Source organism: Desmodus rotundus, chromosome 12 (genome assembly GCF_022682495.2).
Source record: "Desmodus rotundus isolate HL8 chromosome 12, HLdesRot8A.1, whole genome shotgun sequence".
NCBI lineage: Eukaryota > Metazoa > Chordata > Mammalia > Chiroptera > Phyllostomidae > Desmodus > Desmodus rotundus.
Genome location: NC_071398.1, coordinates 75170527 through 75190911, shown reverse-complemented (window position 1 = coordinate 75190911; position 20385 = coordinate 75170527). Strand labels below are relative to the sequence as shown.

The window sequence follows — 20385 nt, the reverse complement described above, 5'->3', positions numbered from 1 at the left end:
CATGGAGTGGGCATGATGGACCTAGATTGTAGAGGGGTTTGAATTTAATCCTGTGAGCTGGGGAGGAAAGGAAAAATTTAATCTGGCACTGATGAGCAGGATGGACCTAGGGAGGGGAGATAATAGAGATACCAGAGGCAGGGAGCCCAACTCTTATGATCAGAGACTGTTATAATAATTGGGGTCATGTTGGGAGAACAGGGGCCCAAGTGGTGGCCATGGGAATGGAGAGGAGACATTGAGTGTTGTACACTGGGGAATGCTAGAGTTCTGGCAGGAAGGATTCACATTCTCTCCGACACAGCCCAGGGTGGGGTCAGGAGTGGTGGTGAGGAAACTAAGCAAATGAGCAAGTCCGTAACTAACACAGTTTTCATGGGTCAGGTATAAGGGTGTTGCTGGGAGACTTAGAGGATTTCTGCGTATGGAAGAATGAGACCTGAGGTTAGAAAAGTTTTCACCTTCCACAGCAAATCCAGGAAGTGTTCCTGGAAAAAGTGGCAGAAGTATAGAGTAGAAACCATGTAGTCATCCAACTTGTACTAATTTAATAATTGTTTAATATACAGTATGAGCACTGGGCCAATACAATAGTATCATGGAGCTTTCTGTTTAGTATAGGTCAGTGCAAAGCCTGACAATAAACAATAGCTCCCATGTTTTAAGCTTCCATCTGTGCTAGTCCTTAGAGACTGACAATTTTTAAATCTCAGAAGAACCCTGTAAGATAGGCATTAGTGTCCCCATTTCACCAGCAATGATACCAACAAGACTTAGAAGTATAACTTGCCCTAGAAAGGAGCAGAGACAGCATGAAGCCCAAGTCTCTTGTATCTCATTGCTTCAGGAAGGCCTGGAACTTCCACTGATGTAGATAAGTCATTTAGTTTCTTTGAGTCTCAAAGATGGGCCAATGAAATAGTTTTGGCTCTACCACACAGAACAAATGAGATACATACAAAAGCAAATTAGGAGGGTATTACCATCAAAGGGGCAGTGGCAGGGCAAACTGGGGGACAGGGTAAAGAGCAAAGAGAAGGACTTTGAAACCCAAAGCAGCAGGAGCCTGAGCCTCTTTTAGGTGCAGTGAGGACTGAGAAAGGAGGACCCACTTGTGGCTTCCTGAGGGCTCTCTACCAGGCTGAAACTGGGGTGGGGGAGAGCCAGTCTCAGAGGTGGTCCAGACACTGACAGGGCTCAGACCTCTTCCCTGGGCCAGATTCTGCCAGAGTTGAAGCCAGGCCCTTTAGGGTGGAGATTGGGGTGAAAACAGATGCTTCCCCACTTCTTCCTTCCTTCTCAGTCTGGCTGAGAATCTGTGGGAGGAAAGTCCCTGGGGTGGAAGGGAAGTGAGAGCTGCCACCCAGAGCCCAGGCAGAGGGACAGAGCTGGGAGACAGAGCTAAGTGTGGCTTTGCAAGTTGTCTATATTTGCATGCTGAGCTCACTGCTGCTCTTTTTCTCCCTGGAAAATAAAATGACATCATGATGGGGAGTTGGCAGTAGAGTGGTATATTTGGGAAAGGTAAAATACATACGTACGTACATACATACATACATACATACATACCCAAAACACAAAGGGGCTGGCTGACTTCATCTTAGACAAAGATTTGTGGCTCCAGGTCCAGCGAAGGAGGCCCCAGTATTGCTCTGGTCCCCACCCCTACCTCCACCGTTACCCTGCAACGTGGATAGTCTGAGCGGTCATTACCTATGACCGATAATAAGGTAGGGGTACAGGTCTTTCCAAAGTCAGGCAGCTAAGAGAACCTAGAGGCCAAAGGCCTTCCAAACCCATCAATTTTATTCTGTGCCTCCCAGGGTCCCAGCCATTGTACTCATCGCAAGTCAGCAGGGGGAATAGGGTGTCCCGGAGGGAAGGAATTAAATCTGGGAATTGGGTGTTGAGGTTTAGGAGAGGACGTAGAGTCTCTTCCAAGAGTCTTCCAGATCCCCAGCCCCTTGATCCCCACACCGCTCCCCGCTCCTCCCCGGCTCTGACGTCACGGTCAGCCGGGTGGGGCGAGGCGGTGCTGGGCTCCGGCTCCGGCTCCGCGGGCGGAAGCGGCGCGGCGGGAGCCGAGGAGGAGGCTCCGGACGCTGCTCAGGAACCGGGGACACCGGAGTGCCCGCGCCCTGCGCACTCAGCCCCAAAGAGGTGAGAGGGCGCAGAGCTGACGTGTCGTGTGAAGGGGGCCGATTTGGGGTTTGGGCTTGGGGGGCCGTGGATCCGGATGCCCGGACAGGCTGGGTGCATGGGGCCCCGGGCGGGTCCGCTGGGTCAGGCCCCCAGGCTCCGTCACCAGCGGGGTGGCTCGAGTCTGCCAGCTGCTCTGCGGCTCTGACCAGCCACGCAGTTCCTGAGGGCTAGCAGCTCGGTATTCGGACAGGCCTGCTTCCCGCCCAGTCGTCTCAGCTGCCATCCCCTCCCCTTTTTTGGCTGCAGACTCGCCTCGGGGGCGGCCAGCCTCCCGGCCCAGCCCGCCTCAGTCTCCTGGCAGCCCTGCCGGTACCTCGCGATCCCACCTGGTCTTCTGTGCCTGTGGAAGAGGTGGGATTGGCGACAGCTTGTCCGGAGGGAAGGATCTGGGGGTGTAGAGGAGTGAAGTAGCTAACGTAAAACCCCTAATTAATTTCATATAATACGTGTCAAAACTGACAGGGACACACGCCTACAAGAGACACGCCAGCACACACGGTGACACACACCCATGTGACTCCTACACACATCTCGTACACAGCAGATCACAAACGTCTCTGTACTGCCCATCCAACCCCCACCTCACCCTACTACCTCCCACTTTCAAGTCCCCTGGAAGAACGGCAGTCTAACAGGACAGCTGAGTGGGGACACTGTCCCCAAGTCCACTCTGTTTTTCTGGGCATCTTCCCCCAGCCCTGGGCTTCAGATTGCCCCTCTTTACAACAGTGGGAAAAGATGGGAAAAAATCCTGGTCTTACTCCAGGACAGGGAGACAGGAACTTGAGGGTGAGTGAGCCTGGAACTCTGAAACTGGGTGAGTAGGGAGAGTAGAGGCTACTGGTGGCTACTCCTGCTGGTTCCAGTTAGAGCTTAGGGTGCTGACAGTGGCTGGTTTCTGGGCACCAGAGTGGCCAAGGGATGGAGGAGGGGGTGGAAGCAAGGGCGAGGGAGAAAAAGAATGAGTATGAGTCAGCCAAAGGATGGAGCCCAAGTCAGAAAGAGAGAATGAGGGGAATGTGTGTGAGAGGGACAGAGAGAGTCAGCGCACTGGGAGGAGGAAGTGAGAGACAGAGATGGTCAGAAGAGTGGGATGAGTGCTGGAGAATGGACTACAGAGGCTCAGAAATTGGAGAGGAGGAAAGCAGGATGGTGGTGAGATGTGAGACCACAGGGAGTTAGGGGAAACATGCTGAATCTGTGTGTTTTGTTTCTCTACTGCCCGTCTGTCCCCCAGGCTGTCAGAGCGATTAGGTTTACTTGCTTTTCCCTTTGTGGTTAAACACTGTGTTGGGGAAATAGCCAGAGATGCCCTAGGCTGCTGAATGCTCTGGTTGCCTACTTCCTCATTTCCCTGACACCTGTGCCCATTGTGTGTGCATGTATTGTCATGCATGAAGAAGAAAGCCACAGTCATGCCCTGCCATGCCAGCCTCTCACTCTCTCACACAGATCCTCATGCACAGTGCCACAGGGGACATCACCAACCTGTATGCAGCCAACCAATCCAGGCTCCTCTGCACCAGATGTACTCTGTCTCTTCACAGCAGGGAAGCTACTCCTTCCTAATAGAATTGTAGCTCTGAGTATTTAGTTCGGGACACTGAGTCACAGAACCCAGGAGTCCTAAGTGTTTATGCCTACTGCCAAATGGGATAGAATGAAAGCCCACTGAGAGGGAAGGAAGAAGAGGCTGAGAGACCAGGGAGAGAGGAAATGGATAAGGAAGAGACAAAACAGAGACAGTAAGAGACACAACCAGATGAGGGGAGTTTGGCACAGGCCCCACTATCAGGTGGCCCTCCTCTGCCCTGCCTGGTCCAATGCCAAATATTTTCTGGTACCCTCATCTCTGTCTGGTCTTTCTTCTCTTAGACTAAGGGCCAAGGGCTTCACACTGGGCCTGTGCCCAAGGGTGACCCATTTTGCTTCTTGGACTGAACTGAACATCCACAGACCCAGGTGTTGTATTCTTCTTCATAACAGTAATAAAGATACATCCCTGCCCAACAAACACACACAAAAGCTGAATAGAAGGAAAAAGTCACTTGAATATGATATTAATGGAATACTTAGGGATGAACTACAGGAATACTTGAATTTGAGGGCCAGATAAAATCTAAAATAGTAACCCTGCAATCTCTCTACTCCTGCTTCTCCTTGATAACAAACCTTCCTCCCTTCTCCTTCCCCACATAAGACTGACCGACTTAAGTGCCTACAAGCCCCCTTCTGCCCACTTCAGTGATCTCCAGGTCCTTGCATCTATGTGGGATGGCCCCTCCCCTCAGACTTAGACAGCTGCTGCAGATGTGAGTGCGGAAGGGAGGGCAGCAGCTCCTAATCCTTAGTCTTTCTTCTTAAATTTATTGAGGATTTGCAAGTAAATCCTAGGGTGAGGGAATAATCATGAATTAATGTCAGAATGCACAGAAATTCTTTTGGTGCTGCCACCTCCTCCACAGGTGGTTATCCATTTTGCTAGGCTTCTCAAACTGTTCCCAGGCCTGCTTCTTCTCCCCCAGTGCCCATGGAGTACCTACTTGTCTTGCTCCCAACTCCTTCCTTTAAAGTTCAGTATATAGTGATTCTTACCTGCCATCCCCCTCCCCACTTCAGCATCCTAAAGTTGGTCAGATCTTTGACTGGGGGCGGCTTGGAAGGAGAGGAAGGAAGGAAGGTGTGAGGAAGCCATGAGCAGAGCACAGAATGATCTGGGAGGGAAGGGGCTGACTTCCTGGCAGCCTCTGCTCCTGTTCCCGGTTCCTGCCCTGGTATCCTGTCCCAAGAATGGCCTCACCCACACTGCCTGGTATTCCCTGGGCAGCCTCTGCACTCTCCAGAGATCTGGAGGACTCTTCAGAGCTAGAAGGGCAGGAGACTTTGCCACAGGCCCCTTAAGGATTCTAAATTTTGGTGAAGAAAGTGACATGGAGGGTGAAAAATCCAAACTTCTGCCAAGACCAGAACTTGGCCAGACACTGCCCGCCCCCAAACCCCATCCCTGACCTCTGTTGCCCATGCCCCCAGGGATAATGATCAGTGAGACCTGAGAGCCATGTAAGGAGATTCCACCTCCTTGCACCCCCAGATTTTCCCCCAAAAGATCCTGCTCTTGTCTCAAATAGGATCTCTCCAGGGAAGGAGGCAACCTGTCTGCCTTTCCTTGCTCTCAAGGGGCCTTACTCCTGCTTTGTGTTTGTTGGGTCTTACAACTCCCCACACACCCTCCCATCAAATGGTATCATTGTCCTGATGACTGAGGTGGGGGCATGCAGAACAGAGGTTGTCATGGTAACCACTAAGCTGAGGCAGCAGCCTTTTCCTCCTGGACTCTGCTCCCTGTTCCCCTCCCCCAGGATTCCTCATTTGAGCCTGTTCTCATTCCCTCTCCCAAACCCAGCTCTCTTCCTCCATTCTGTAGGATACCCTCACCCTTCCTCTTTACTCCGGATGTGTCTGTGCTTACCTGCCTTCTTACATATACTCCCAGCTAGTTCAGACACATCCATACACACACTTCACTGGCCACTGCCTCCTCCCATGCCTGTGCCCATACCTGGAGTGAGCATCCACAGTGGAACCCTGGCACACACACACTTTCCCCTGTCACTCTAACATGCCCACCCCATTTCCCCTTGTATCTGTTTCACTCTTAGAAAACTCCTATCCACCACCTACCCCAGCTGATGTGGGTGAGTATCACACACATTAATCCCACCTCCCCTGTAAATCTGTTTTAGATTCAGAGCCCTAAATCTTAACTCCTCCCAGGAGATTCATACACACACACACACACACACTCACACACTCTCTCTCTCTCCTCCCACCAGATCTATTTACAAATTCTTCTTCCATGTGAAAGCAGGGCAGGATGACCCCAAATTCTGTCCCATTTTCCAGCTGAGGACTTGGTCCCTGTGTCTTCTCCACTAGGACAGATCTTGGGGGCATCCTTCCTCTTCCCTTGCTGCCCCTCCCTTTTCAGTTCTCACACACCTGCCTCTGTTACTGGTTTTCATCTCTGGACCTCCTCTCTGCCATCCCCTTTGCTCTCAACCCCCTTTTCTGCCCTCAGATTATCAGTGGAGGGGGCAGCTGGGCTCCAGAGCCTACTGCTGTGACCTAGATTTCAAGGCAGAGATGGTTCCTGGTGCTGACAGTCAGAGAGCATTGTTCCTGACCCAGCCCGGCAGGGCCATTGCTGGGTCCTTCTGTCTGGTTGCACCCGATAGTGTAAGTGAGCGTGCCTGCAAGTGCCTGTTTCTTGTGGGGGTCATGCTGGCCCTGCTGCCTGGCTCATTGTGTATTTGTGTCACACTGCCTGCCACCAAGGGAGGCTTGTTTGTTCTGGTGCAAGAAGGGGCTGGGTATGGGGACTTCTGGTTCCATGCCTCTTACTATGCCATGCCTTTCTGCCCCAGTCTTCCTGCATATAGGCCAGCAATAAGGAAAATAGGGTTGTCAATCAGCCCCCTTCCATCGCCACATTCCCAGTCCGTTGTTGGTATGATTTGTGGATAGTTTCAGTCAAGTACAAGGTTATTTAGCTCCTTGTCCCACTCCTTGGACTAGTCACAGAGTGTTTATGGCATAATTTACTTTTAAAAATGCTTTACTTTTCTGATTATAAAATATATAATCATGGGGGGGGGGAAGTCCCCTTTATAAACTCACTAGAGTTTCACATTTTATCAAATCCAGAAAGTTCATTCTAAGGTCTGACCTTCTTTCTGTCTTAGTCACAGTTCCCATCTTAGTGAGTGGATGGACAGCCTTGAATGCTGTGTATCTTTTACCTACGGATCTTCATGAAAAGGGTGGGGTAAATGCTTAGGTGAGATCTAGCCTTGCCCAGTCCCCTTTGGGGTCTTCCTGAAGGTAGTACCAGCCAGATGTTGATGCAAGCAGAGGTGGCAGCCCCCTTCCTGCCACACTCTTCCAACATTGCATCTAAATAAACCCCTTCCCCCTGCCACCCAGCCAGCCTGGGAACTGGGCAGGGGTCCAGAGCCATCCGCTTGGTATTCTTGGGCTCTGGGGCCAAACACACAGCACAAAGGCTAGGAGAAGGCTGTATGGAGGACCAGCAGCAATCAAGGGAGAAAATGGGCTCCAACAAAGGTGGGGGTGGGCCCATTGCTCTCTCCCTCCCCACCCCCACATCCTGAACCCTAATGACTGAATACAGGGCTGAGCAGAGTGGCCAGGAGACCGTTAGACCAAGCAACTAGGCATCCATCCGGAATGAGTTGTGTGTGGGATGGTGGGGAGTTGAGTGAGGGACCCCTCTGCTTCTAGGGAAAAATGGAAGGTAGAACACAAGATTCAGCCCACCACATCCAGACCCTTCTTTTTTAGCTTCTCACTGCCACAGTAAGTTCATCCCTGCCTGTGGTCATTGTTTTGGAGGTTGTTTTGTGTTTTTGATGGGGGTTGTTGCAGGTAGGTGGGGTGATTCTGTCGAGGTGGAGGAGGGGGGACTTGGAGGCAGCTGGTGAGAAACTCAGGAGCAGGTTGCTATGGTAACCGCCTCCTCAGTCTGGGGAGCTGTTGCCAGGGTTACTGATAGAGGGGTAAAAGGAAGAAAAAAAGATGGTTGGGGGAAGGTGTGTAACTTGTCACTCCAGCTTCCAAATATCTTCCTGTCTGCTCCCTCCTGGTTTCTGTTTTTTCTCCTTCCAGCTCTGGCCCTCCCCAACCTCTGTGTTCTAGGCACTTGCCTGGTAGGGTAGAAGAGGGAGTGGGAAGTGCCAGTGAGTGAATCAGATTCCACACTTCAAGCTCAGCCACCTCTTCCTTTGTTCATCTCAACCCCAGTCATGGCTGAGTACGGGACCCTCCTCCAGGACCTGACCAACAACATCACCCTTGAAGATCTGGAGCAGCTCAAATCAGCCTGCAAGGAGGACATCCCCAGTGAGAAGAGCGAAGAGATCACAACAGGCAGTGCCTGGTTTAGCTTCTTGGAGAGCCACAACAAGCTGGACAAAGGTGGGGGAGGGGACACAGGCATCTTGCCAGCAGCCTTCCTGGGGCTCAGTTCATTCAGCAAGTAGAAATGAGCTTCAGGCTCCTATACACAACCATGCACTCCTCTCTGACAAGGCAGGGTGAGATTGAGATGCTCTAACAGCTAGGGCCATGGTCTTTACATTCGTATGTCCCTTGTCAGTAAAAAACATTCAAATATAATAGTGCTATTATCATATACAATGGAACATTAACATAGAAGTTGAAAGCCATAAAACTAAAAACACAGCTTCTAAGATTTTATCCACTTTTGGAGACTTCTCTGGGAGGGGCTTTACAGAGGAATTGGTATATAAAGATGACCTTGAAAGGCAAATGGGATTTCAAAGGCAGGATCTTGAAAAACCAAGAGGTACTTCTTTGCATAACCTGTATTGGTACATATGTTTAGAAGTGGCTGAAAAGGTAAGTTAAAGCTATGCTGTCTTGGGTGTTAGGGTATTTGATAGGTGAGGTGAGTGACCTGAATCTGAGGAGAGCTTAGAGCTTGGATAGCTGGGAGGGAGGCTGAGGATGTTACAGTTAGACTACCGTAGTAGTCAGAGGATAGGAGCAAGGGAAAAGTCTAATGGTGCCTACAATCTTCTGGAACTGGCCAAGTCATGAAATCATCCTCTGGTCATGGCTGTGCCTTCTCTCATTCATAGTTGCTTTTCTCACTAGGCCCAGAGCTGTCCTGGGTTGTCTAGAGATCCACCCCTCCAGTGCCACCTGTGCTATCAGGAAATTTTTTCTGAAGCTTAGTTTGAAGAAAAGTAGAAGAGGGACAGGGTGCATGTGGCAGTACTTGGAAGGCCCATTAATTTTTCTATTCTGCCTTCCCCCAAAGTCAGATGTGGTATTTAACTTAAATCCTTCATTCTAATTCATAATCTAGAAACTTCGCTGATCAACCATCTGCCCTTCTTAGGAAGTCATCTGTACTGCTCTTTGGTGCCTTAGCTTTCTTGCCTTGGCTTAGTAGCTCTTCTATTGTCTCCTCCAATACCTAATGTGAGCAATGGAGCCTTGATTCCAGAAGCTTGGTCTGGTAGAATAGGGGGAGCTGACCTCTAAGGCTTAGCTCTGACCCTGTTTCCTGCCCCATTCCAGACAACCTCTCCTACATTGAGCATATCTTTGAGATCTCTCGCCGTCCTGACCTACTCACTATGGTGGTTGACTATAGAACACGTGTTCTCAAGATCTCTGAGGAGGATGAGCTGGACACCAAGCTAACCCGTATCCCCAGTGCCAAGAAGTACAAAGGTAAGAAGCCATGCCTTTACTGTGCACTTCTGCCCCTCCTATGAATGATTCTTGGAGTGCTTGGATTTTGGGAGCACAAAGGCTGATGCTCAATGGGCCTAATGTTTCCCACAACTTCTGTCCCTGGACATGTCCCTTTTTGCCCCCAGATATTATCCGGCAGCCCTCTGAGGAAGAGATCATCAAATTGGCTCCTCCACCCAAGAAAGCCTGAGCAAGGGGAGGAAGAGGAGGAAGGCTGGACCTTCATAGGACCACTCCCTTCCCCCAGCCTCCAGGGGAGGGGGCAAAGGGCACCCCCCCCCACAATCTACCCACTTACTAACCTGGTCCTAACCCCCTTACTGTGCGCGTGTGTGCGTGTGCGCACGCTCTGGCTGTCTGTCTACATGTCTAGCTCATCTAGCTCCTCTTCCTTATGAGGGGCTGGGGGTCAGAGGCTGGGGTGGGGGGCGCTGTTTTCCCACTCTAGGGAAACTATGAATATAGAAATGGGCACATTCCTTCTACATCCCCTTCCTCCACTCTTCCCCCACATCTGTCAAGTATGAGAGTAGAAAGGACTTGCATTTCCCTGCACAGAGAAGCAGAGGTGGGGGCAAGACGAGGATCTAATAAAAAGCAGTGGGAAGGAAGGTGAAGGGGCTGCCCATCCCCCAACTGGGAAGGGCAAAGAAAAGCCAGAGTTTAGTGTTAGTTCCTGATGCTGGACAGGCTACAGAGTCGTTTCCAGCTATTCCTCAGGTTGAAGGATCTAGGCACCAGCAGATCCCTTTTTGCTCTTCTCTTATGGGACCAGGATGGGTATGAGCCAGGGATCTAATGACAAGAGGACCACTGGATCCTTTTCTGGCCCCAAAGCTCTACCGCAACACAACACTCAGCATTAGATACCCGTCCCCACCTCTGCTCTAGAGAGACTGTGCTGGGAAAATGCCCCACTGAGCCTGAAATGGGGCTAAAGGGCAGAGAGAGGGGCCTCTTCCACTCCATTCCTACTCAGACTGTTGCACATACTGACCCCGAACCTTGGGAGGTTGGGGAATGAGATCGTTAAGTTTTAACTCCAATTCCGCCCCTGCCTACAAGGTCCCAGAATGGTTATTGTAGAAAACTTTCCCTCTTTACCTGGTCTAGAATACCCCAAACCTAAAAAGAAGGGAAGAAGTTAATTACAGTGTTTTTCTTTGCACTGATACCAAATTCAATCCAGGAAGGGACTTGGTAACCCCTCCCCCTCAATATCCCCGCACCATGGGCTTGTGAATGTCTCCTAGCCAAATCACTACAATACAGTGCCCCCAGCCTCCTGCCTGTCCCAAGGTGACCCCCCGACCGTGCTAACTGTGTGTACATATATTCTACATATATGTATATTAAACCCACACTGCCATGTCTGCCCTTTTTTGTGGTGTCTAGCATTAACTTATTGTCTAGGCCAGAGTGGGGGTGGGAGGGAAATGCCAAATGAAGGGAGTTGCAGAGTCAAATAGCTACATAGTCAAAACAAAACTTTTTTTAACTTTAAATTCACATGTAATCTCAATAAACTATTTAGAGAGAGTTTAAGTTAGGAGCTTTTTGGATGTGGTAACAAAACTCTTAATGGGAGGGGAGGGCTGGCTGTTGGAAGAGGGAGGAAGCCAGACTGGTTGGAGAGTACCTTCTACTCCTAGCCCAGCCCAGCCTGCCTGTCCCCTCTGGCTACTGCTGCGGACACCTGCCTTAACACATACACCTCGAGTACTCCACAGTTTTGCCTTAAAGGACCTTCCCAAGTTCCCCCAGCCTTGTCTGGCTTCTCCCTCTAGAGGGATAATTGTAGAATTGGGAGGGGTAAATGAGCATGAATTGTCTTTCCAGCAAGGTAGTTACATGAGAGCAAGAGAGCGAGAGAATGAATATGAATGAGAATGAGTAAGAAGACTTTCTGTGAAGAGAGGAAAGGATAAGATGGGGAGAAGGAAGACATGGTCATTTCCAGCAGTCTAATATAATTTCTCTGTAAGGCAAAATAACCTAAAAAGACTAATCTGCCCTCCCACCCCCTGTACTGCTGTGAGACTGTTCCGTCCTGTGCTCCTCTGTGTGTAGTGTGCACGGCCTTGTTCTAACCCTGGAATAAAGGTGACTGACTATAACTGTATCTGATTCTAGAATTTATATAATCAGGATTTTGAAGACTTGGAATGACTGGGAAGGGAGTGGGGCAATCTGTCACTGCAGCCTGGAACAGAGGCCAAGAAAACACTCTTGAAAGATCTATCTCCTACCCCATCTCCTACGTATCACTGAGCTATAAGGCCTATTCCACTTAAAACAGTCTCCAGTTGGAGCCCAAGCACTGGATATACAGACATCCCAGACTGGACTTCCCAATACTGCAATAAGGGCAGGGCCAGGCACCTACACTAGAAGGAGCAAAAATAGCCCATCAGAAATAAATGGCCCACATATCACACAGAGCAGCAGTGGGGGGTTAGGGGGCGGGAAGCTTCACTAAGTGAAAATATACAACAAATTCCAGAGTGCATGGTTTTTAGCCCACTCCATTCCCCACCCCATTTGCAACAGGAATACACATCACTCAGTCACCACACATTCCCTAACTCAGGAAGGAAGTGCAGTGGCTAACATCTGGTATGAACTGCTAGCAAAAGGGGCAAGAGGAAGGAGTGTCTGGGAATTCCATCCTTTCACTCTTCTCTTCCTTTCTAGCCTGTTTAGTGAATATGACTGTCTCAGGATACAGAATTCCTGGTTGGGGGTGCAAAGAAATAGCAGCAAAACCACTTAAGGGTAAGAATTCAACTGGGACGTCCATATTCAGTGACCAGTGATTAAGACAGGTATCCAAGATCCATCCATCTTAATTAATCCTTAGATTAATGACTTGTCCCTCAATCACAAGATGTGGATAAAGAATAAAGTCAAACCCAGGAGGTCTTTTCCTATATATATTCTTCCATTTGGAAGATAGTTGTTGTGGGGTTGGATGGTATAAAAAATTAAGGCAACTCAAAAAAAAAAAATGCAGCTAAAGCTAAGTCTTCTGTCATACACAGTACTAGGACAGTCAGTCTGCAGTGGCAGGACCATTCCTGAAGTCAAAGTTCAGTCAAGTTTTAAGGATGGGCCAGTCTTCGGTGAGAAGAGCCATCTTGGGAACCCCCACAAGACTTAAAGAGAGGTAGGAGATCTGAGGCAAAGAACTGATAGCAATTTGTTTCCCCAACCCCGAAATCATGATGAGAGGGCAGGGAAGGGGAAAATTGAGTATCCTTCCATTCATGGGCCTCTTTACAATCCAAGGGGTAGTAAGTAAGTACCAATCTCCCATGGCTATATACATTGAGGGTAGGCTGATTCCTGGTATCACCTTTACATCACTCTCCGTCACTCTCTCCCGGAAGCCCCTTTATTGCAGTCATAGAGAATATGTATGTAGGTATTTAAACTTTAACAATAATTTTAACATGATACATCCAAGTTTGACTTGCTTTTTTAATATATTTATAGGTATAAAATTAGGCCTCTAACAGTGATAGGGACAGGGAGATTGCTGCCACCAAACTTTTTAAAGTAACAGAAGAGATAACACCCTTCCTATTCTTCCTCCACTTCTGCCCCTCCTCCCACCTCCCACCAACCTCCCTCACCAGACCTATTTAGGGGGTGATGGGATGAAGAGAAGACAGTAAGGATACATAATCAAGTGCAAGACACTGTGATAAGTACGGAGTATGAATGGGTGGAAAGGAAAGTGAAGTGTGGGATAGTTAGGGGCTCTAAGGACTTCCCAGAAAAACAGGATCCTGGGGTGGGGTGGGGATAACATAACTGTCATAGATTTTTTTTTTTAAAATAAAGGGGGGAAAAAGGTCAAAAACCTAAACCAAAGAGAAAGTGGCACGTCTACTACCACCACTACTCTGGCTCCTTGGTACTGAACAGCCAGTTATATCCCCAACCCCCCAACCAAGAAACAAGGAAGATTAAAGAAAAGGAAACCCCAATCCCTATCCCAAACCAGTTAACAAAACAGGCTCCCTCTCCCCGATCAACAGGCTTTGGGGAGAGGCCATTTCTGCTGAGTCCTATGCACCTTTCCATGGAACCCAATTCCAGGGCTCAACCCCATTCCTAGGTACTCTCGGTAGGTTCACTCTTCTCTGGTTTGTACTTCTCCTGGGATATCTTTCTTTTATCTAAAGCAAAAAGTCCAAAGTGCATTTCTGCTGAATGTAAGGGCCTAGGACAGGAAAGGGCTCCCAGGCAGAATCAGGTTGGCAGCCCCAGCCTGCCCCTCCTGGGTACAAGGCCTCAGGATGGCATGCACTGCACCCGGTCCGGGCCCTCCTCCTCGTCCGAAGTGTCTGAGGAGCTGGGAAACTCATCAGAGTCTGCATCTGTGGCCCCGACCCCAGGATCTCGCCAGCGCTGTAGAATGGGAAATGCTTGTTAGTAACTGCCCTGGAACGACAAACCCGTTCGGTCTTAGCTATTATGTAATTCAGATGCTCTAGGCCAGGGGTCAGTGGAATTTTTCTTAAAGGAAGAGAATAGATACAGGGTCTGGCACAAATAACGCACCTTTTTTATGAGCTGGTAATCTATACCAAATCTTTTACTACAAAATCATAATCATATAACTATATAACTCTGTAACATAGTATCACACTAAAGCACACCATATGACATTTTAGGTGAAATGTTCAAATTGCAGTCCATCTCATGTGAGATATTCATGTATCCTACCAAGCACACTCAGTGGTATTACTTCTGCTGGACCCTGTATTTTAGACTCACGGGCCATGTATCTGTCATAACTATGCAATTCTGCTGTTGTAGTGTGAAAGCAGCCACAGACAATAAATAAATGAATGGGTGTGGCTGTGTTCCAACAAAACTTAATTTATAAAAATAGGCAGTAAACCAAATGCCATGGTTACCCTCAGACTTATTCCTTCTTAACTCCTTTCCCTCCTTGTGACCTTGCCTTTATGAAGACAGCACTGTGCATGTGTGGCGATGGAGAACAAAAAGCAGATACCACCCATCTCTGCCGGTGGTTCTTCCAAGGCTACCTCAGGGCTCTGATGGGAATGGGGGACAATGACTAGGAAACCCAACCAAGACCACCTGATTCCTCTTTAATGCAGTGAGGAAGTGTGCATGGAACTTGGGAGCTCACTTCCCACTCCAGCTTACCCGGTGATGGCGTCTCTGTCTCAGGTGATGCATGAGGAACCAGAGCATGTGGCTATCAAACAGGTCAGTGTGGTGCAAACTATCTTCATCCCGCTCTCGCTTATTCTTCTTAATCACCTGGAACCAAGAAGGGTTGGGGACATGCGGAGTACATCATGAATAGGGACCCTGGACCTGATCAGAAGATTGTGTTCTATCCCAATAAAGACTTCCTTTACGAACTGTTAAGCTGAAGTGGAGCTAAGTTAGATTAGGATGCCCCAGGTCCATCCATTAAGAAGGTGGGAAGCTTTAAATAGAATGATTCTTCCTAAAAATGTCCCCTATCCCCAATCTAGCATGAACTAGAGGCACTTCGAAGCTTCCCACTGGAATGGGACTGTTCCTAGAGGGGCAGGAACAGGAATGTGTGTGGGAGGGGAGGGTATTAGAACAGTAGCTTTGAAATAATGGGTAGCAAGTTATTCCTTCCTATGACGATGAAAGCTCCTCAGAGTACGTAGATAAGTAGCAAGAAGAAACAACAACATGTGCAGTCAGCTAGCTACTTACGTCCTTTAACCCTGTAAGCTCTGTGGAAGCTTCAGCTGTGGGTGCCCAGATCTTGACATCATGGTCTAGGCCACTGGTTGCCAGCACAGGCAGATGAGGGTGGGGCTCAAGACAGTTTACCTGGTCAAGAGGAAAGGGAAGCAGGCTCAGGGGTATATGGGAATAGGGTTTAAAAACCACTACTCACCTTAAGCCAAACTACTATCCTCAATCAGGGCTGAGGCAGCTACTGAAAAGGCAGGCTCACTCATTATGAGGTTAAGCCAAAGAGCCGTGGAGATGGAAGAAACCCTGGACACAGACTGGGTATAAGAGCAGGCCCATTTCTCATTTCCTATGTATAGGTGGGGAGGCCTCATCCCCAGACATAACCCTGGTGGTGGGCAAGTGACTGGCCAAGCTTACTGCTGGCTTCAGAAAAGGCAACGAAGTCCCGATGACCTCATTCACTACAGATTCCATAGCACCAACTTGGCTAAGGCTGGAAAAAACCATCTCAGGTGCTGTTACTAAGTAGCAAATATATTTTTAAAAATGAAGAGAAGCAGCAGCTGCTGCTGAGCTCCAAAGAAGGATCAGAGGACAATCATATTCACTTGGCACTGTTTACTTGCACTGGAGGAAGGCACAGGCTGGGTGGGTAGAGGCTGAGGTGAGGAGATGTGGGGTAGTGGAGGCACATTCATGTCTGCTTGGGAACCCTGTACGTCTCAGGGGACAGCATCCCGATATCTGCCCTGAAACAACAGTAGGCTTAGGTATAGGGTGGCAGAGTATTATCAGGGCAGTTTCTTGGGCACCCACAGCCTCAATCCTCAGAAACCCTCTGGGTGTATTCACTGAGAAGAGATGAACTAGGACAGGCAGGCAGGCCTCTGCCTTAGGCAGATTCCTCAGGTCTAAAGGTCCCCATGCCCCCTGCTGTCAGACTTGGAAACTTCAGCCTTCCTAACAGGGCAGGGCAGTGTAGCTACCATCCCCACTGGAAGTGCTGGTCCAGATCTAGCTGCTAAAACATCTTTAGACTTTTAGTCAGATGAGGAATAGATAGGAAAGACACCCAGAATGAAAAAGGTGTGGTCGTAGCCATGCCTCATCTTGCCTCACTCAGCCTTGCGGCTGCCCTGCAATCCAAGGAAACAACTGCCGGCAAAAAGCCCCTCTCACTTCTCTCTGGACCAACCTTCTCTGCCTCGCCTGACCTTGCAGAGCAGCCAAGGGGAAGTTGTGGCCAGCATGGAAAATAAAACTGACCTACAGATTTCCAATCTTCTTTGTCTTCCATTTTACAAATAAATGCTCAGAAAAGACAGTAAAGTAGAAACTCCATTTCCATTCTCCTTTTCTCACTCCACATATCATCAGCTCACTACAAAGTTTATATTTGGGCTCCTTCAGGCAGTGTGTAAGAGGTTCCAGCATCTCGAACATGAAAAGGCACTAAGTAGAAGCTCTATTGCCTAGGAATGTTACCAATAGATGTGTGACAACTTATACATACAAACCTGAATTCAGTCACTGACCTGCTAAGTCCCTAGCCCTCTACTCTGACCTACCTCTGCTTGAACAAGTGAGTAAATTAAAAAAAGCACAGTGGAGAAATTCCTTGGAACTTAATACTAAGGACAAAGCTAATGCCAAAGGAACAAGGGAGTAAATTACATATGTACCTAGGTTGGAGCCTGCTGAGGGAGCTGACAGAGAGCTTCTGGGCCAGGGTAACTGGTCACTTCAACAGACCTCTCCAAATGCCAAGACTTTTCCTGTCAATAATGCCTGAGCAGAGAAAGAGCTCTGGTCTTAGATGACTAAGCTGGGAGGTGTAGGGAATGGGATGAAACAGCAAAATGCTTTTTGGAAACAGGATTGTCCTTTGACATCATCCCCCACCCTAGTCCCTGAATGGGAACAAAGAAAGGACTACAGTTTGAGCCAAAAATGAAGTCAAGAGACGTAGGCAAATGTCAAGGATAATTTTTAAGATCCTTCAGGTCCTAATGTTCTACTTTATGATACAGGGCTGCTATCAATCTGCACTGAGGCTGGTGCTCAGTGACCCCACTGCTGGGAGGTTAGGACAAAACAAAGGGAGCCAAGGGAGGACCACGTGGATCATTCAGCTTACAGAGGCAATAAGAAGCCAGCAAACTCACTTTAGGGTACAGTCTCTATACCTCTTGGTCTAGGCCCTCACTCTTATGACGACTAAAACTCAGGCCTAGGGCCCACCCAAACCCAAGCAATTGCCCTCTCCACCTGAGTACCAGGATTAATCCTCAAACCCTAATATTGGCTGAGCTGAAAGCAAACTGGCCTGTATAGTGATTCTGGAGGCCGGGGAAGTGCAGCTCTGCATCTTTCAGGAACAGAATTCAACACAATAGTTTATGGTCAAGAAAGGATTCACTAGTACCTTTTGGCTTCCTTCTGACTACATGCCTATTATAGAATTCTCATTAACACACCATTATTCTGGGTTTGTTCACTGCAGATGACAGACAAGGACTTAAGAGTAGAAAATAAAGGAGGTGATAGTGAGACACACCTTCAAAGTTCTAGATTCCTCTCTACTTACAGGGCTATAGAAGACCTGGATTTATACTGGTTCCAGGTCCCAAAACTTCTAAGGAAACCAGAAGAAAATCTCAAATAGCCTCACACCAGTGAATGAGACACACAGAAGTAATGAGATCCCAATTGCAAGAAACCATTCTAAATTCTAATACCACTCTCTGGATAAACCTCATCAAGAGATGGCTGGGCTCTTTACAGCTCCCCACAGCCTAAAAGGATGAAAAGGAAGACAGAGTAAGCTGTCTCAGACGTTCCTTAGAGGCTCTTAATCAGACTGTCTTGTGTAATCAGTAAAATGTAGTCTCCCCAACTGTCTCACATGTTCTGTAGTCCAAACACCTTACAAGATCTGCAGCCCTCACTGCATGGGTAGGAACAATCGCTGAGTGGTCTTAAGCTTTTTTTCACAAACTCTTAACAGAATGGGAATAAGGTTGATGGAAAAGAAATAGTTTCTCAAAAAAAAAAAAAAAAAGAAAGAAAGAAAGAGAAAAATTATGCAACTCCTTTGTTGAGTATGAATCTTAAAAAAATATACATATGATTAGCTATGTACATCTTAAGAGCTCACCATGCTTCACTCCCCAACTCAGAATCCTCATGCTTCCTTTGTGCCCTATCTCTATGGAGGTTGTCTGGAGAATTCAAAGGACAGGAAAACTGTGATGTGATCATGGTTTGTACAGCAAGCTACTTAGTCATTCTTAAGAAAAACAATTTGGGGGGAGGGAGAAAAAGGAAAAAAAAAATGAAAAAAATTTTTTTTGCCATATTTGCTCTCCCTATGTATTTATACACATTATGACATATGTGCTTGTTCCCATTTGAATGTAAACATGATACTTCACTCTTAAACACTTAATATGTATCTCCTAAGTACAAGGATATAAATAGAATGCTATCATCATATCAAATAAATTGAATGCTACATTATCTAATATACAGAACTTTTCCTGATTTTCCCAATTATCTGAAAAAAGTTCCTTCCAACTATATCCACTGATCCAGAATCTAGTTAAGATCACTACTTAGCTACTCGTAAAAGATGAGACATGGAGACATCTTTGGCATTATGTAGGATGGTGTCCTTTCAGCTCCAATGCTTTTCTTTTGGAAAAGGTCCATGCCTGGAGATATCTCACTCAGGCCAGAGGTTCTTTCCTAAGAGCTATTTCTCTTTTCAATAAACCATGTCTTTAAGTGGCAGAAGGTGAAAAAAGAAAAGAAAATATCCCATCGAAACCTCAGCACTCTCAGACTACCTTTTAGCTTGCTAGCCCTCTAAGACATGGTATTATGTTATTGCAGTGAGAATTCAGAGGCCCTGCCAAAACCTACCTTAATGACTAGAGAGAGCAGGGAGCCAGCCCGCCCAGCATACCATACTCACCACACCTCCCTTGTCCCCCTCCATGAACTGAATGATCTGGCAGGATGATTTCTCCCAGAGGAAGATGTGCCCACAGTCACTACCGCTCACCACAAACTCACTCTTGGGGCCATAGAAGTTAACGCCTTTTACTGAAATGATAAATGAGAGAATAAACCACATGACGGTTGGCAGCAGGCCTGCATATATTTGCCTCATAGGGAATTTAGTTATTCACAAACTCTAAAACAGCTAAGAGCCAAAGAATTCCTTTCATTTTCACAAAAACAATCAAGGGAATATGCATGTATAATAGTCATAACAAGAATAATGCCTATGACTATTTCTATTCTCTCAAAGGGCTCTAAGGGCTGAGGAGTTGGCAGTCCCTCAGCAATAGCCTAAGTTTCATTCTACACCTTACTGGACAACCACAGGCCTCACTAATACCTTATGGTCCCAAACTGAAATTGCCCCAGCTCTGTCTACTCCTAGGCAGCACTGTCCTATGCCCTAGGATTACCCTTGGGATGTGTACTTGACTGGGACCTTGCCAACGCTTCGTGGGTCATTAGCTGACACATCACAATTGCCTATAGAAGCATCTGAACAGTGCTTGTTACCAAGACTCTTGCACAACAGGGCAATACTCTCTGAAATTAGTGAGAGAAGCAACAAGTTCCTACTACGTACGATGTCCGGTTCTTTACCACATGAAACTGACACTCCTCCTTTTCTCTGTCCATGGACTAAGATCCAAGCACAGGTTTTTTCCCTCTCTTCTCAGCTCAAGAGAAAAAAGGGAAAATAATCGCTCTCTCCAAGTCAAAATTATGACACATATCTGTTAGGAGTGATAACACCAACAAAGAGCAGTGATTCCCCCATGTTTTTGGTATATTAGAATCTGTAGGATGCTTTTAACATCCCAATCAGGTCACAACCCATACCAATTAAATCAGAATGCTTGGGGATGGGAGCTAGGCACCACTATTTTTAAAAGAATTCAGGTGACTCCACTATGCAACAGAGGACGGAACAAAAAAGGCCACAAAAGGTACTAAACTATTCCTCCTCCTCTGCCTCATTCAAAAGAATCCCTTCTTTCTCCTCCAACTCCTCCTCCTCCTCCTCCTCCCTAGAGGTACAAGTTCACCTTCTTATAGGCAATTCAGTACCACTGTCTAAGGAGGCTT

The 20385-nt window shown here is 47.7% G+C and overlaps 2 protein-coding genes across 6 annotated transcripts in view; one reads left to right on the top strand and one right to left on the bottom strand.

Moving 5' to 3' along the window:
* The first annotated feature begins 2024 nt into the window (after window positions 1–2024).
* On the top strand, window positions 2025–14730 carry PEA15 (proliferation and apoptosis adaptor protein 15). 3 transcript variants are annotated; one of them, XM_045182071.3, is made up of 5 exons: window positions 2038–2160; window positions 2449–2553; window positions 8023–8196; window positions 9328–9483; window positions 9633–11629. In XM_045182071.3, the coding sequence occupies exons 3-5, from the start codon at window positions 8025–8027 to the stop codon at window positions 9695–9697; spliced, it is 393 nt and encodes a 130-aa protein (XP_045038006.2). In that variant the 5' UTR covers window positions 2038–2160; window positions 2449–2553; window positions 8023–8024; the 3' UTR covers window positions 9698–11629. The 3 variants fall into 3 exon arrangements, with proteins under 3 accessions (XP_071076165.1, XP_053771781.1, XP_045038006.2); XM_071220064.1 differs by lacking the exons at window positions 2449–2553; window positions 9633–11629 and adding an exon at window positions 14646–14730 and having other exon boundaries at window positions 2025–2160; XM_053915806.1 differs by lacking the exon at window positions 2449–2553 and having other exon boundaries at window positions 2025–2160.
* DCAF8 (DDB1 and CUL4 associated factor 8) overlaps window positions 12970–20385 on the bottom strand; it is a 35289-nt gene continuing 27873 nt past the window's right edge. For all 3 annotated transcript variants that reach the window (XM_024574832.4, XM_024574813.4, XM_024574824.4), the window contains exons 11-14: window positions 19211–19341; window positions 15247–15366; window positions 14695–14811; window positions 12970–13923 (exon numbers count right to left, since the gene is read on the bottom strand). In XM_024574832.4, coding sequence (XP_024430600.2) covers window positions 13807–13923; window positions 14695–14811; window positions 15247–15366; window positions 19211–19341 — 485 coding nt within the window. In that variant the 3' untranslated portion in view covers window positions 12970–13806. The remainder of the gene's footprint in view (window positions 13924–14694; window positions 14812–15246; window positions 15367–19210; window positions 19342–20385) is intronic.

Coding starts and splice junctions, on each gene's coding strand:
- PEA15 (XM_053915806.1), top strand. CDS start 8,025: ATGGCTGAGTACGGGACCCTCCTCCAGGACCTGACCAACAACATCACC. Junction 8,197..9,327: donor CCACAACAAGCTGGACAAAG/GTGGGGGAGGGG, acceptor GCCCCATTCCAG/ACAACCTCTCCTACATTGAG. Junction 9,484..9,632: donor CAGTGCCAAGAAGTACAAAG/GTAAGAAGCCAT, acceptor TTTTGCCCCCAG/ATATTATCCGGCAGCCCTCT.